This window comes from Microcaecilia unicolor, chromosome 12 (genome assembly GCF_901765095.1).
Source record: "Microcaecilia unicolor chromosome 12, aMicUni1.1, whole genome shotgun sequence".
NCBI classification, from domain to species: domain Eukaryota; kingdom Metazoa; phylum Chordata; class Amphibia; order Gymnophiona; family Siphonopidae; genus Microcaecilia; species Microcaecilia unicolor.
The window spans coordinates 67,372,956-67,390,519 of record NC_044042.1 but is presented as its reverse complement, the minus strand read 5'-3'; the positions used below and the strand labels follow the sequence as shown (position 1 = coordinate 67,390,519).

The window sequence follows — 17,564 nt, the reverse complement described above, 5'->3', positions numbered from 1 at the left end:
GTTGTTAAAGTAGTCATGGGGAGACCTACTTTAACAACCGGCTCCCAAAATTCTTAAAAACTTAAACGACTCTCGTGAGCCCGTGAGAGCCTGCTCCAGCACACCACTGAGTCCAAGTCTTGTTGGAAAATAAAAGTTCCAGGCATTTTTATTTTTGATATGTTTTGATTAGAGAATTTTCAGTGTCTTATCCTGAACTGCAGGTACAGATATGGAACGGCATTTTAGAAAGGATATTTAACTCAGGATAATAATGTCCATGTTGATTCATTGCTGGCGGTACTTGTATTTTAGAACAGGATGTGCTGATGTACGGCCTGTTCTAAAATACATGTGAAATGGAGGTCCGAGTGCAGGTTATGAACATGAACATCCATTTTACAAACTGAAACATCCAAACTATGAACAGGGAGGAACAAGGGTCACGGACATCATTGTGGCAGCATAGGAACGTCCATGTTATAAAATGGCCACATAGACATTCATGTGGAGTGGAGTGGAGGAGTGGCCGCTCTTTAACATTTAGAGCAGAGAGCTGAGAACCTGGGGACCCTGGCTCAAATACCAGGGCAGCTATTTGTAATTATTATTATTTTTTTTAATTGTGAGCTCTTCTAGGACAGAAAAATAAAGATATTACACTGCTTTGATAGTCTTTGGGCTTGCAGGTGGTATATAAGAAATTAATTTGAAAAATAAATTTAGTACTGTGAAATTGTCACAGAGCCCAGAATCCTGTGCTGTTTCCCTTTTTTTTTTAGGGGGGGGGAGGGAGAGAGGGCAGCAACCATTGGGAAATTAAAAGGATAACTTCCCTTAAACCTTCCAGTGGAGAGCTGCTCAAATCGGAGCACCTTTCTGTAACCTGGACATGCCGAGTACCAGGTCTAAATACAAACACCCATCTCTTTGGACATAGACATCCCTTCCTCTTCTGAAATAGAAGTTGGACGTCCATACTTTGGCACCTCCCTAGTCTTGCCCAAAACACACCCAGACCATGCCCCCTTGCAATAAGTACATAATGCAGTTTTTTGACATCTGTATTCTGGCTTTATAAAATAGGGATTTGGACATTCATGAAATATGGAGGTCTAAATGCCAGTTTTCAGACATCCAAAACACAAATAGAGCTTCTAAAATAAGGGCCATAATGACATGTAAAGTCTTTAGTGTTCAAGCATAATGGTCTCTGAAGGCTTTAGCAAACTAGCCATTCACTGTATTCTACACAGTATCTGGAAAAATAAAAAAACATTTAAGCTTATAACAACTCTGCTTGTTGGAGAACTGTGTGAAGCTCTACCATGTCATGCTTAAGTGTCTTATAATGCCCTTCCAGGGCCTAGGGATCATTATTTTTAGCTTAGGTGCACTAGTGTAACTGAATGAATGAATAATGCATGTATTAATATTAATATAACTGTAAAGATATTTTAAGTTTGTACTCACCACCCTGGCGGCCCTCTCCTGGGATTCACATTTTCGACAGAACCATGGTCCTGTGGGAACTTGGACAATACCATAGCAAGCTAGGAGAAAAGTTGTAATTGATTAGACAATAGATGCAGTATCTTCTTTCCAGCTTGTATGCAGTAAACAGTTTATACTGATCCAAAGCAGACATGCTCCAATTTATATATCCGGCAGTCTCAAGGGGAACGGCCACAAAATCACTATTGGGCACCAAATGTGTGTAACGTGGGAGGTGTAGCTAGCTGTGACAGCTAGCACATGGGTCAATATTGCACATTAGCTGTCATGACTGCTAATAGCGCAGTTGAACTTACTGCCACCTCAAGAGGAGGTGATAAGTGCAGCTGTGCTACCAGCAGTCACGACATCAAACTAGCCCCTGATCAACACCCCCCCCCCCCCCGACATTTCTCATACATTAAAGTAGACCCAATCAACATCCCCAGACACATTAAGGTAGCCCCCAATAAAGTCAGCATCATTCACCTGACACATCAAAGCACCCCCAACACAATAACCCCATACTTGACAAAATCCTAACTCAACACAATCTTGACCCTCCAAACACTCTAACACAACCTGAACCTCCAGATATCAGCCCCAACTCCCCCATTCATAATGGAAATGCTGACAAACCAAGCCCGTCCCTTGACAAACTCCACCCTTGGACCTAGAAATCCCATCCCACTAGAGCCCAACCCTCCTCCCACCACCCTCACTTGCCCTGGGACTTACCCAGGGGCAGCACTGGTGGCAGCGATCCTCTTCGCAGCCACCCGGTTGGCACCCAAATCCAAAATAGTGCCAATGACCCCTAGTGGTAGTCTAGGGTTCATCCTTTCATAGAAGAAGTTATCTTCCCTATAACCAGGTGTGTTGGAACTGATATCGGGGTGGGGGTGGGGGGTCGGGATAATGTCAGAGGCGGAATCTGTGTCAGGGGCAGAGTTTCTATGTTGAAGGTGTCAGTGTATTGATCGGGGGCCACTTTGATGTGTCTCTGGAATTCGTTGCCGGAGAACGTGGTGAAGGCGGTTAGCTTGACAGAGTTTAAAAAGGGGTTAGATGGTTTCCTAAAGGACAAGTCCATAAACAACTACTAAATGGACTTGGGAAAAATCCACAATTCCAGGAATAACATGTATAGAATTGCCAGGTGCCCTTGGCCTGGATTGGCCACTGTCATGGACAGGATGCTGGGCTCGATGGACTCTTGGTCTTTTCCCAGTGTGGCATTACTTATGTACTTATGGATTTCGAGGACCTCATGAGGGAGTCTTTTCTTGTGCTGGGGAGAGAACCAGGAATGGGTAGCAGCGCGATGGGTACCTGCCTGCTGTTTGATAACCTATGGCCACACGTTACATGCCCAGCCTGACAGCATGTTGGCATGAGCTACTGGCCCAGGCATGTAACATGGTGGCCATGTGTTAACTGTGTGCCCTATGTACTAAATGCAGGGCAGATGCCATTTAGTGCACAGGCTTTGCATTTATATCATGTTAATTTCTGCATTAAAACATGCAGTAACTGAAAAACCTACCACAATTTAGTAGAAGGGCCCCTAAGTTATGCCCCTAAATTTGTCCCCTATTTTCAGCCAAACTTAGGAGACTGAACTTTTTAATCAAATAAATACATCTAGGTGAATTTTCAACAGAAAACAACCTTTTTTCTTCCTAGGCCAGAGCTGAAGGAGCAAGAAGACAGAAATGAATAATTAACATAAATACTTATGACTACTCAAAATAATAATAATAATAATAGTTGAAAACATCCAAAATATGCCATGAAACAATGGACAACAACTTTGTTAGTAAAGGGACAAGAACTAGGAATTGTGAATATCAGAAGGGGAATATTTCAAAGGGATTCACTATCACCCTTCCTATTCAACATTGCTTTGATCCCCTTAGCTTACATCCTAAACAAAATAAAATTAGGCTATGATGTGTGAGTGGAAAAATCTCCCACTTATTGTATATGGATATCTAAAGCTTTGCAAGTCAAGAGATGAAATTGAATAACTCCTAAATACTATAAGAATTTACAATGAAGACAAAAGATAGATTTGAGGTTTGACAAGTGTGCAATGATTGGTGTAAAGAGGACAAAACTGAGGAAACAGAAGGGATACAATTTGAAAATGGAAAACTGATAAAATGTTTGCCCATAGACAGATAGTAGTTACAAGTACTTTAGAATTTTAGAATCTGATAACAACTTACATGAAGCAGTTAAAGGTTAAACAAAATTAGAATACCTAAAGGAGGTCCAGAAAGTCCTAAATTCAAAACTAAATGATGGAAACACCATCAAGGCCATAAACACTTGGGCCACTCCAATAGTCAGATGGATCCAACTAGAAATGGATAATCTGGACTGAGAAAACTCAAAAGCTAATGACAATGTACTATGCTTTCTCCGAGGACAAGCAGGCTGCTTGTTCTCACTGATGGGTGACGTCCACGGCAGCCCCTCCAATCGGAATCTTCACTAGCAAAAGCCTTTGCTAGCCCTCGCGCGCCAATGTGCACCGTGCATGCGCGGTCGTCTTCCCGCCCGAAACTGGCTCGTGCCGGCCAGTCTTCTTTTGTCCGCGCTCGGTACGGTCGTGTTACGCCGTTCGCGCCCCTTAAGTTCACCTCGAGCGTCTCTTTTGACTTTTCGATAAGAAAAAAAAAAAAAAAAAAAAAGAGGATTTCGGAAGAAGACCTTTTCGGTCTTTCCCTTTCCTCTATTTCCAGTTTTTGCCCCGGTAAGTTTCTTTTCGGCATCGACCCTCTGCATCGGGGCTGAGACATCGGAAGGCTGCGTCGGCGTCAGTGGTACCGGGACCTCCACTTCTGCTGATGTCGTCGGACGGTGGTGCTTCGACTGGAGTGCAGGTGAGGGCTGTCCATTCCCTTGCTGGTGGCGGTGAGCCTTCGGGTGGGTCTCCCCCTACCCTGAGGGCTCCTGCGGTACAGCCCCCCCCCCCCCCCCCCGAGACCGACCTTCTTCGGCCTCGGCCCCGAGGAAGCGACGGCTGGATTCTACGTCCTCCTCGTCGGTGCCGGGAAGCTCCGGTGACATGCTTCGTTCCAAAAAGTCGAAGAAGCATCGACACCGGTCCCCTTCCCTTATCGGCACCGAGAGCTCTGGGTCGCCGAGGGAGTCGGCACCCAGTAAGCATCGGCACCGAGAGGACCGCTCACCCTCTGTTCAAGAGGTGTCGATGCGCTCCACTATGGACAGCCCAGAACAGCCTCCACGCCCGGAACAGACTCTGACATCGACACCTGCTTCGGCTTCCACGTCTTTCTCCACAGCCGCTCTGCACGAGAGTCTCCGGGCCGTCCTCCCAGAGATCCTGGGAGAGCTGTTGCGCCCTTCCCCTCCGGTACCGGGGGTGCTTGCGCCACCGGTACCGTCGAGTGAGGCGCCGGCTGGCCCCTTGCTCGGGGTGAGGTCTCCGACATCGGTGCCGCTTGCAGTACCGACTGCGGTCGCCTCCCAGGAAGGCTCCCCGACGACATCGGCGGAGGGAGCTTCGCCGGTGCGGGCGAGGGAGTCTACCTCTCGACGCTCCCACCGTGGCCGTGGTTCCACAGAGTCGAGCCGGGCACGGCTTCAGACACAGGTCCGTGAACTTGTGTCTGATACCGAAGGTGAGGCCTCATGGGAAGAGGAGGAGGACATCAGATATTTCTCTGACGAGGAGTCTGAGGGCCTTCCTTCTGATCCCACTCCCTCCCCTGAAAGGCAGCTTTCTCCTCCCGAGAGTCTGTCTTTTGCGGCCTTTGTCCGGGAGATGTCTACGGCCATCCCCTTCCCGGTGGTTGTGGAGGACGAGCCCAGGGCTGAAATGTTTGAGCTCCTGGACTATCCTTCTCCACCTAAGGAAGCGTCCACAGTACCCATGCATCATGTCCTAAAAAAGATTTTGCTGGCGAACTGGACAAAGCCATTAAGTAATCCCCACATTCCCAAGAAGATCGAGTCCCAGTACCGGATCCATGGGGACCCAGAGCTGATGCGCACTCAGTTGCCTCACGACTCTGGAGTTGTGGATTTGGCCCTAAAGAAGGCCAAGAGTTCTAGGGAGCATGCTTCGGCGCCCCCGGGCAAGGACTCTAGAACCTTAGACTCCTTTGGGAGGAAGGCCTACCATTCTTCTATGCTCGTGGCCAAAATCCAGTCTTACCAGCTCTACACGAGCATACACATGCGGAACAATGTGCGGCAGTTGGCGGGCTTGGTGGACAAGCTCCCCCCTGAGCAAGCCAAGCCATTTCAGGAAGTGGTCAGGCAGCTGAAGGCGTGCAGAAAATTCCTGGCCAGAGGGGTGTATGACACCTTTGATGTTGCGTCCAGGGCCGCTGCTCAAGGTGTGGTGATGCGCAGACTCTCATGGCTGCGTGCCTCCGACCTGGAGAATAGGATCCAGCAGCGGATTGCGGACTCGCCTTGCCATGCGGATAATATTTTTGGAGAGAAAGTCGAACAGGTGGACGAGCAGTTCCACCAGCGGGACACAGCTTTTGACAAGTTCTCCCGCCGGCAGCCTTCAGCCTCTACCTCTACAGGTAGACGATTTTTTGGGGGAAGGAAGACTGTTCCCTACTCTTCTGGTAAGCGTAGGTACAATCCTCCTTCTCGACAGCCTGCGGCCCAGGCTAAGCCCCAGCGCGCTTGCTCTCGTCAGCAGCGTGCGCCTCAGCAAGGCCCCTCGGCTCCCCAGCAAAAGCAAGGGACGAGCTTTTGACTGGCTCCAGCAGAGCATAGCCGACATCCAAGTGTCAGTGCCGGGCGACCTGCCGGTCGGAGGGAGGTTGAAAGTTTTTCACCAAAGGTGGCCTCTCATAACCTCCGATCAGTGGGTTCTTCAAATAGTCCGGCAAGGATACACCCTCAATTTGGCCTCAAAACCTCCAAATTGTCCACCGGGAGCTCAGTCTTACAGCTTCCAACACAAGCAGGTACTTGCAGAGGAACTCTCCGCCCTTCTCAGCGCCAATGCGGTCGAGCCCGTGCCATCCGGGCAGGAAGGGCTGGGATTCTATTCCAGGTACTTCCTTGTGGAAAAGAAAACAGGGGGGATGCGTCCCATCCTAAACCTAAGGGCCCTGAACAAATATCTGGTCAAAGAAAAGTTCAGGATGCTTTCCCTGGGCACTCTTCTCCCCATGATTCAGGAAAACGATTGGCTATGCTCTCTGGACTTGAAGGACGCCTACACGCACATCCCGATACTGCCAGCTCACAGACAGTATCTGCGATTTCAGCTGGGCACACGTCACTTCCAGTACTGTGTGCTACCCTTTGGGCTCGCCTCTGCGCCCAGAGTGTTCACGAAGTGCTTGGCTGTGGTAGCAGCGGCACTTCGCAGACTGGGAGTGCATGTGTTCCCTTATCTCGACGATTTGCTGGTGAAGAACATATCCGAGGCAGGAGCTCTACAGTCCATGCAGATGACTATGCGCCTCCTGGAGCTATTGGGGTTTGTGATAAATTATCCAAAGTCCCATCTTCTTCCAGTGCAGAGACTCGAATTCATAGGAGCTCTGCTGGATTCTTCGACGGCTCGTGCCTATCTCCCAGAGGCGAGAGCCAACAACTTGTTGTCCCTCGTCTCGCGGGTGTGAGCGTCTCAGCAGATCACAGCTCGGCAGATGTTGAGATTGCTAGGCCACATGGCCTCCACAGTTCATGTGACTCCCATGGCCCGCGTTTGCATGAGATCTGCTCAATGGACCCTAGCTTCCCAGTGGTTTCAGGCGGCTGGGGATCTAGAAGACGTGATCCACCTGTCCATGAGTTTTCTCAAATCCCTGTATTGGTGGACAATTTGACTCTGGGACGTCCTTTCCAAATTCCTCAGCCACAAAAAGTGCTGACTACGGATGCGTCTTTCCTGGGGTGGGGAGCTCATGTCGATGGGCTTCACACCCAAGGAAGCTGGTCCCTCCAGGAACGCGATCTGCAGATCAATCTTCTGGAGTTACGAGCGGTCTGGAACGCTCTGAAGGCTTTCAGAGATCGGCTGTCCCACCAAATTATCCAAATTCAGACAGACAACCAGGTTGCCATGTATTACATCAACAAGCAGGGGGGCACCGGATCTCGCCCCCTGTGTCAGGAAGCCGTCAGCATGTGGCTCTGGGCTCGCCGTCACGGCATGGTGCTCCAAGCCACATACCTGGCAGGCGTAAACAGTCTGGCAGACAGGTTGAGCAGGATCATGCAACCTCACGAGTGGTCGCTCAACTCCCGAGTGGTGCGACAGATCTTCCAAGCGTGGGGCACCCCCTTGGTAGATCTCTTCGCATCTCGAGCCAACTGTCCTGTTTCGGTTATTGGTGAGCCCTTAGGTTCCCGGAGGCCCGCAAGACCTCCGAGGACCGCCGTGCACCCCGAATCTTCACCCGCGGCGACCGCCGTTCACCGAGGGTTGAGCCCCCAGCTGCAGGCGGCCAGCAGGACTGCTAGAACCGCGGGGTGACGGCCGGCCTGGCGGGTTGTCAGCAACACAGTCTCGGAAGGGCAGCTAGAAGGGACGGCTAGTACAGAAAAGGAATGCAGTCACTGAGGATGGCTAGCAAGGACAGCTAGCGGGAAGTGAAATGCAGTCTCTGAGGGTGGCTAGCAAGGACGGCTAGCTGGAAGAGGAACACAGTCTCTGAAGGGGACTAGCAAGGACGGCTAGCTTGAAGAGGAACACAGTCTCTGAAGGTGGCTAGCAGGGACGGCTAGCGGGAAGTGGAACACAGTCTCTGAAGGTGGCTAGCAAGGACGGCTAGCTTGAAGAGGAACACCGTCTCTGAAGGTGGCTAGCAAGGACGGCTAGCTGGAAGAGGAACACAGTCTCTGAAGGTGGCTAGCAAGGACGGCTAGCTTGAAGAGGAACACCGTCTCTGAAGGTGGCTAGCAAGGACGGCTAGCTGGAAGAGGAACACAGTCTCTGAAGGTGGCTAGCAAGGACGGCTAGCTTGAAGAGGAACACCGTCTCTGAAGGTGGCTAGCAAGGACGGCTAGCTGGAAGAGGAACACAGTCTCTGAAGGTGGCTAGCAAGGACGGCTAGCTTGAAGAGGAACACCGTCTCTGAAGGTCAACGCTCCGCACTCCACTGTGTCGGCTCCTGACAATAGAAACGGAAGCGCTGGGCCCTTCTTGTTCCGAGGTTTAAATCCCCCGCCAGTCCATCCCCTCCCTGGAGAGGAGCCAATTCCTCCAGCCCTGACAGGCAAGGAGGGCCCGGATTGGCGGACCTGCCTCGCAGGCGGAGTCTCTCCTTCCAGGCGCCAATCCGGCGCGAGTGGGCGGGACTTGCTCGCTGGTTAGCTCTGGCCGGGGAGACGACGACGACGCCATCTTGGCCGGCGCCTTCCCTTCCCTGAGGCCGGCGTTTGCTCCTGCGGGTCGCCAGCCTCGGGCCGACCCGCGGAAGCGCTGGCCCCGTCGGCGGCTTGTCTCTGTCGCACTGGAGCCCGCGGCTCCCGTTGGTCATCGCTCCCCGCCGCGGGAGCACAGGTGAGGACCCGGGACAGGACACCAACCACAAGGTCCCTCAGTTCTGTTCCAGGCTTCAGGCCCACGGCAGACTGGCATCGGATGCCTTCCTCCTGGACTGGGGGGAAGGTCTACTGTATGCTTATCCTCCCATACCTCTGGTGGGGAAGACTTTGTTGAAACTCAAGCAAGACCGAGGCACCATGATTCTGATTGCTCCCTTTTGGCCGCGTCAGATCTGGTTCCCTCTTCTTCTGGAGTTATCCTCCGAAGAACCGTGGAGATTGGAGTGTTTTCCGACCCTCATCACACAGAACGAAGGGGCGCTTCTGCATCCCAGCCTCCGGTCGCTGGCTCTCATGGCCTGGATGTTGAGAGCGTAGACTTTGCCTCTTTGGGTCTGTCAGAGGGTGTCTCCCGTGTCTTGCTTGCTTCCAGGAAAGATTCCACTAAGAGGAGTTACTTCTTTTTATGGAGGAGGTTTGCCATCTGGTGTGACAGCAAGGCCTTAGATCCTCGCTCCTGTCCTACACAGACCCTGCTTGAATACCTTCTGCACTTGTCTGAGTCTGGTCTCAAGACCAACTCTGTAAGGGTTCATCTTAGCGCAATCAGTGCATACCATTACCGTGTGGAAGGTAAGCCGATCTCAGGACAGCCTTTAGTTGTTCACTTCATGAGAGGTTTGCTTTTGTCAAAGCCCCCCGTCAAACCTCCTACAGTGTCATGGGATCTCAATGTCGTTCTCACCCAGCTGATGAAACCTCTTTTTGAGCCACTGGACTCCTGCCATCTGAAGTACTTGACCTGGAAGGTCATTTTCTTGGTGGCAGTTACTTCAGCTCGTAGAGTCAGTGAGCTTCAGGCCCTGGTAGCCCAGGCCCCTTACACCAAATTTCATCATAACAGAGTAGTCCTCCGCACTCACCCTAAGTTCTTGCCAAAGGTTGTGTCGGAGTTCCATCTGAACCAGTCAATTGTCTTGCCAACATTCTTTCCCCGTCCTCATTCCTGCCCTGCTGAACGTCAGCTGCACACATTGGACTGCAAGAGAGCATTGGCCTTCTATCTGGAGCGGACACAGCCCAACAGACAGTCCGCCCAATTGTTTGTTTCTTTTGATCCCAACAGGAGGGGAGTGGCTGTGGGGAAACGCACCATCTCCAATTGGCTAGCAGATTGCATTTCCTTCACTTACGCCCAGGCTGGGCTGGCTCTTGAGGGTCATGTCACGGCTCATAATGTTAGAGCCATGGCAGCGTCGGTAGCCCACTTGAAGTCAGCCACTATTGAAGAGATTTGCAAAGCTGCGACGTGGTCATCTGTCCACACATTCACATCTCATTACTGCCTGCAGCAGGATACCCGACGCGACAGTCGGTTCGGGCAGTCAGTGCTTCAGAATCTGTTCGGGGTTTAGAATCCAACTCCACCCCCCTAGGCCCATGTTTATTCTGTTCCAGGTTGCACTCTCAGTTAGTTGGAAAAATGGTTAGGTCAATCTCAGTTGCGAGGCCCAATTGACCATGGTTGTTGTTTTGAGTGAGCCTGGGGGCTAGGGATACCCCATCAGTGAGAACAAGCAGCCTGCTTGTCCTCGAAGAAAGCGAATGCTACATACCTGTAGAAGGTATTCTCCGAGGACAGCAGGCTGATTGTTCTCACAAACCCGCCCGCCTCCCCTTTTGGAGTTGTGTCTTCCCTTCTCTTTGTCTTGCTACATATGAGACTGGCCGTCACGAGCCGGTTTCGGGCGGGAAGACGGCCGTGCATGCGTGGTGCGCATCGGCGCGCGAGGGCTAGCAAAGGCTTTTGCTAGTGGATTCCGATTGGAGGGGCTGCCGTGGACGTCACCCATCAGTGAGAACAATCAGCCTGCTGTCCTCGGAGAATACCTTCTACAGGTATGTAGCATTCGCTTTGTACCCCCAAAGGGACATTGACCACTAGCTTAGTGGATGTAGTAAAATTTGCCCAAACTGACTACAGGGTAGCCACAATGATCAACAAGAGCATAGATACAACCACCACATAGAAGAAAATGTCTTCCAGTACCTAGCTTATGTCAGGTATAGCTTAAGGGGTTCTAGCTTACAAGATGACAACACTAATTATTTAAGACAATTCAACCAAATAGAAGCTTTGTTAATTCCTGAACAATAACACAATGGTGTAGGAATCATGCCTGAAAAAAAAAAAAGACACCACAGAAACTCAGACTTTCTGAAACTTCAGGCTTTCATGCCTCTGAGAGTCTCTCATGCTAGAATCAGTAGTAATACAGTAGATTCTCCCACTCTGTATCTCTGAAAACATAGCATCTATAAGGGTCCTTTTACTAAGCTGCAGTAAGCACTAACACATGCTTACTGCAGCTAAAAATGCCTTACTGTGGAGTGAGCTCAGCCGTCCTGCGGTAATTCTGGGATCGGGGGTAGAGAGTGGGTGTGCTCTGCACTAATCGGTTAGCGCAGCTACACTACCACATGCTAACCGATTAGCATGTGGTTAGCCCATGAGCCCTTAATGCCTACAAAATAAGTGGCATTAGGGGTTCATGGAAAAATTAGTGTGTGGTCATTAATACAGAAAATTTAATTGGCCAGTTTATCCCGGCGGTAAAAATGGCCTTAGTGTATGGGAATGACCGACATAAGGATGCACTAAGGCCACTTTTTACCACAGTTTGGTAAAAGGGCCCCTTACAGGCTTATTTTCGAAAAAGAAGGGCGCCCATCTTTCAACACAAATTGGGAGATGGGCGTCCTTCTCCCAGGGTCACCCAAATCGGCATAATTGAAAGCCGATTTTGGGCGTCCTCAACTGCTTTCCGTCACGGGGACCACCAAATTTCACCGGGGCGTGTCAGAAGCATAGCGAAGGCGGAACTGGGGCGTGCTTAACACATGGGCATCCTTGGCCGATAATGGAAAAAAGAAGGGCGTCCCTGATGAACACCTGGCCGACTTTACTTGGTCCTTTTTTTTTTCTTACGACCAAGCCACAAATATGTGCCCTAAATGACCAGATGACCACCGGAGGGAATCGGGGATGACCTCCCCCTACTCCCCCAGTGGTCACTAACCCCCTCCCACCCTAAAAAAAAATTAAATATATTTTCCAGCTTCTATGCCAGCCTCAAATATCATACCCAGCTCCATGACAGCAGTATGCAGGTCTCTGGAGCAGTTTTAGAGGGCACTGCAGTGCACTTCAGGCATGCGGACCCAGGACCACCCCCCCCCCCTCTACCTGTTAAACTTGTGGTGGTAAATATCAGCCCTCCAAAACCCACCACAAACCCACTGTATCCACATCTAGGTGCCCCCCTTCATCCCTAAGGGCTATGGTAGTGGTGTACAGTTGTGGGGAGTAGGTTTTGGGGGGGGGGGGGTTCGGGGGCTCAGCACACAAGGTAAGGGAGCTATGCACCTGGGAATTTTTTCTGAAGTCCACTGCAGTGCCCCCTAGGGTGCCCAGTTGGTGTCCTGGCATGTGAGGGGGACCAGTACACTACGAATGCTGGCTCCTCCCATGACCAAATGGCTTGGATTTGGTCATTCTGAGATGGGTGTCCTCGGTTTCCATTATCGCCGAAAATTGGGGACGACCATCTCTAAGGTCGACCTAAATGTTGAGATTTGGGCGTCCCTGACCGTATTATCGAAACAAAAGATGGACGCCCATCTTCTTGTTTCGATAATATGGGACGCCCTCAGGAAAACTTGGGCGCTCCGTTTGATTATGCCCCTCTTAGTGTTCATGTGGTGGTCTATTATGGGTCTTTGCTACCTACATTGGTTTGCATTTTTTTTTTTTATAATATTTGCAGTTTGTCTATCTAACCAACTTTTAACTTCACTTCTGAAATTTTATTTCTTTTGGCTTCTTCAGTTAGAAATAAACTTTTCATCAGAACTTTTCAGGCACTGTCTTACACAGAGACAATCAACAATTGCAACAGTGAATATTTACAGTACATGCAAAACCTCAAACTCATTTTACTTGTTACAGTACCCATAGCAGCACTATGAGCCACACTGCCTGAAGTATGCAGCACTCATCATTAACAAGTGAAAGTCTCTCCGATAGATACACAGATGTGTTTCACACACTGAAGTTGCTCTCACATGGCAGATAGAAACATGCTCAGAAGGAAAATGGTAATCAAAGGACTGTGGATTAGACACAGCTCTAACGAGAAGCAAAGGATTCAGATCCTATTACCAATACGAAAATACATTCTGATTGCCCACTATCCAAAGAACAGTCATGCAGTATTATCTGAACTCTGAATAACAGTTTCCATATTTTTTAACCTAAGGACTGAATAGGATCCCAATAAAACCTTTACAACAGGTGTGGGCAAGTTGCAGCCCACAATTTCATTTTCTGTGGCCCCAGACACCATGGGAAGTATACACAGAAAAAGTGATTAAGCAGAGTTTTGTTAATTTTAAATGCTACATTTCATAAATATTTTCAGAAAAGTCACTATTTATTTATTTATTTAAAACATTTATATCCCACAGATTCCCACCATGGCGGGCTCTATGTGGCTAACAACACTTATGAAAAGAACACCATACAAATTCAAGGTCGGAACAGAGAATAAGGAACATCTTGGGAGGGGAGCAAACAACAGGAGGTACAAACAAGGGACGGTATGAAATTAAATTGCAGAAGAGTATGATTTTTCACATAGATAAGTCTTAAGGGACTTAAGTCTTGAACAGATTGCGGTCGGTAGTCTCCTTTAATGTAGATGGTAGAGCATTCCAGTAACGAGGACTCACTATAGCAGTTTGTTTACATCATTTTAGTTAGATAATTAAATAATTTTAAAAAATTATCACAGAAGGTCTATGGAGCTCTGTGCATTTCCAGTTTTCAACATTACATAATGCTGTGGCCTACTAGGGGTAGTACTGACATTCATGCAGCCCTTTGTGTATAAAAGTTGCCTTACCCTGCTTTACAGCCTGGTAGCTTAGTATCTTTGTATTGTTTTGGTGTAAATTCTATTAATAATTGTAAATGAACTGTAATACATGTATGTCCTGGGCTCAGAACCTGGATCTTCTCTGTCTGCGGAAGGAACTTTAGTACTCCTGAAAGCTTGTGTCTTAAAATTGTTGCTATGTCATAGAACCAATATAAGTAACTATAGCATGCAGAATCAGATAGAGGCAGACCAAAACTGTTTTTTTTTTTCAGTTTTGGCCAAAACCGAAACTGCTACCGAAAGTATCTAAACACTTTCAGCCGAAACAGAAACTGAAAACTAAAGTTTGGTTGTACAAATGTGAACCAATGAAGCCCACTGGATTGTCAGAGCTTGCAGTTGGCAGCCCTCTGCTAAACCTACACAAAACTATTACCCTCCAGTCCCAGGACAGCAAACACAGGCTGACAACTGGGAGAGCCATTTTAAACAAGGACTTCTCAACAAAAGTCTGGCACATTTAGGTTCCCAAGTCAATATTCTCTGAGACAGGACCACTGTGAGAATGTGTAAAAAAAAAAAATCAGCTTTTTATGCTTACCCAAACTGTGCACAAATAACAAAAGAAAGTAGCATTGAGATGTTTCCTGTTTTGTATTTAGTTATAAAACTAATTAAAGATAAGCGGGGACATGGGGCTCATTTTCAAAGAACTTAGCCATACAAAGTTCCATTAGTTACTATGTAACTTTATAAGTCTAAGTGCTTTGAAAATACACCTTCTATATAGTCAACAATGTCCACAAGCCCAGCGCTGATCCTCTAATGAAATAATTACTTCCTGGTAGGTGCGTTCTTGTAAACACGTTTTCTTTATTTTCCTTTAAACTATAAAACTCCACAAAACGTCTCATTGACAATCAATTGCTCAGGACCTGCATCAACATGGCCACATTTCGCCATAGCTGCATCAGGACAACAGCCCTAGTCTAGAACATTGGAATGGACTATCATACACTGAATATATGAGTATTCTAGACCAGCGCCGTTGTCCTGACGCAGCTATGGTGAAACATGGCCATGTTGATGCAAGTCCTAAATGATTGTCAATGTGAAGTTTTAAAATGTAAACAAAAATAAAGAAAATGTGTTCACAAGAGCACACCTACCAGGAAGTAATTATTTCATTAGAGGATCAGCGTGGGCTTGTGGACATTGCAATCCAGAATAAAAAAAAAGGTCATTGATGCTACTGAATGTGAGGACTACATGCTCTGAATTAAGAGTAATACATTTCTCAAATTATTTTCTAATATATAAATTTCATTTTACTATAATTTCCTACTAACAGTACTTGTGCTTGAAAAACATCACTGCAGGGTCCTTTCTCACAGAATCTAGCTTATGCACACCACAAATTTCAATAAAAAGCTGCATTTCTATCATACCCAACAAGAGTTTGGAAATTCTTTAGAATCACTCAGAGTATCCATGCCAAAATATATATAATAATTGAAATAATGAAAGACTATATTTTACCCCCAAGCTAAATAGCCTCAGCACACAGCTAATGAAAACTGAAACTAAAAGCCACAGTGCTTTTACAATGGCTGACTCTGTGCCACATTTGGAGTGACAGATAATTCCTAAGGAGTTTATCACCCCAAATTTACAGACTAAGGGCACTGTTTACAAAGGTGCGCTAGCGGTTTTAGCACACGCTAACCGTGTAGATGCCCATAATATTGCTATGGACATCTATATAGTTAGCACGCACTAAAAACACTAGTGCACCTTTGTAAACAGGACCCTTAAATTCCTGCTAAACTTTTGTATCAAAAGCATTTATTTGGAGAGCTCTGCCATATAAAATGCTATGCAAGATCCTAACTGCAATACTTACAACCAAATTACACAAAATAAATAAATGGAAAGAGTACCCCCCCCCCACCTTACAATCCCTTGTGGTCTAATGGTGTTGTCAGAGTGATCCCCAGTTGCTCCACCAAAACCACATGGTCAGTTTTGTACAAAACGGGGCAGTAAAAGGATTTTGTGCCAGTTTCAGCACCTTAACCTTGTTTGGTCTCTAGAATCTAATTTCTTTTGAACACATTTTATATTGGCACAAGCTAAGACGTTAGTCCCTGTCTAGCTTCTGAAACTTTCTATGGAGATACTAAAAAGTGTAGTTTCTGTTGGGAGAAAAATGTTAAGATTTCATAACTTGGCCAAGGAGCTTAGAAATATCTTGTTTCTAATCGGGTGCTAGACATGACGATTGGCATTCTTGAAAGAGTTAAGAGTACTAAACTCTATTGACAAGAAGCAGCCATGTGATGATGATGCTCCCCTCACTCTCGATCCATCTTCTAACACTGACTAATGTGCTGGGGTTCCGGAGTTTCCGAAAGTACTTTCTCGCCTCCGGCCTTTGCTCTAAAGAGATTTGCCATTCTCAGAACAGAGAGACCTGCGTTTCCAACGAAACTCGCAAAGCTCCCCAGACACAGTGGACCGTTTCATAGCTGGAAAGTAGACTAATGCTCATCATGCTTCAAATACTATTATAATGAAGTTAAGGAAGGACACTGATATCTTTGCAAAATAATGTCGTGCAGATACCTGAGCCCATTTGGAGTGAAATAACCCCCGAGCTCACACCTCGCCTTTTCCCCCTTCCCCTCAGATAGGAAAGGCTGGGGAGCTCGCAGTCTGCGCTTGCTCCGCTGCTTCCATGGAGCTTTGGGCACAGTGACCTTTCCCTCTGAGAAGAGATTGCATCTTACAGTCCTAAAACCACAATACCAAGGACTCTCCGGAGGCTACTGCTTTCCGGCTTCAATTTGAACAAGCGTAAAAACCACAGTGCTTTTTTTCTCGGGTATCCTTTGGTTACTAGTTTGTTTCTCAGCGTTGCCCGCTTTGCTTTCTTCCTTTCCTGCTATGTTCTGGAGCTTCCGCTAGCAGGTGAGGTGACCCTTAGGCAGTCAGGTGTCACTGCTAAAAAGCCCACTGTCGGGATTACAGAAGTGCCCTACCTTGATGTACAGCCACATTGCACCCGTGCCCATCGCAGTAGACCAGCGGGTTCTCAGCCCATCCCCTTTCATCAGAACACACACAGCAGCCTCCCACCATCTCCTTCATCCTTCCATCAGGCTAGCTTTGATGATTCCTGCTAGGAACTGCTTCCTTCAGATGGCTTCCGGCGGAGGGGATCCGGGCCTCAGGCCCCCGAACCACCTCACATTGGCATGGCGAGGACAATTAGCTACCAGTCCTGAGAGCTGGAAACTGGCACAGCCCCATCCACAGAAAGAGAGAGCGAAGAGGGAGCAGGCGCTTGTCTCAGTTGTTGGCTTACACAGCAATCATGGCTGCGTTGCTTGCATGCTTCTTAAAGTCTTAGGTTCAGGAACAGAAGCGACGCTTGGTAGGGAGGATTTTTCTTCTGTGCGTGGTTTTTTTTTCTGTTGTGCTAAGATCCCAAAAAAGAATGTAAATCAACATAGTGTTTGTCTGTGTCCTGGGGTGTATAGCTGTAAAGACCTGTCTTTTCCACGCATGTATAGTCCCTGATTGATGGTACAGAAGAAGTAGCCCCCAAATCCTTTTATCTGTTGCAAAGCTTTTCTGTGAAACTGTTTC

At 47.9% G+C, this 17,564-nt stretch overlaps 1 protein-coding gene across 1 annotated transcript in view; it reads right to left on the bottom strand.

Annotated features, from left to right (window-relative positions):
* The window catches only part of MLLT6 (MLLT6, PHD finger containing), a 360,336-nt gene extending 343,074 nt beyond the window's left edge, over window positions 1-17,262 (bottom strand). Inside the window, 2 exon segments of the mRNA XM_030220707.1 lie at window positions 1,453-1,532; window positions 16,955-17,262. Coding sequence (XP_030076567.1) covers window positions 1,453-1,532; window positions 16,955-17,063 — 189 coding nt within the window. The 5' untranslated portion in view covers window positions 17,064-17,262.
* Between the last annotated feature and the right edge of the window lie 302 nt (window positions 17,263-17,564).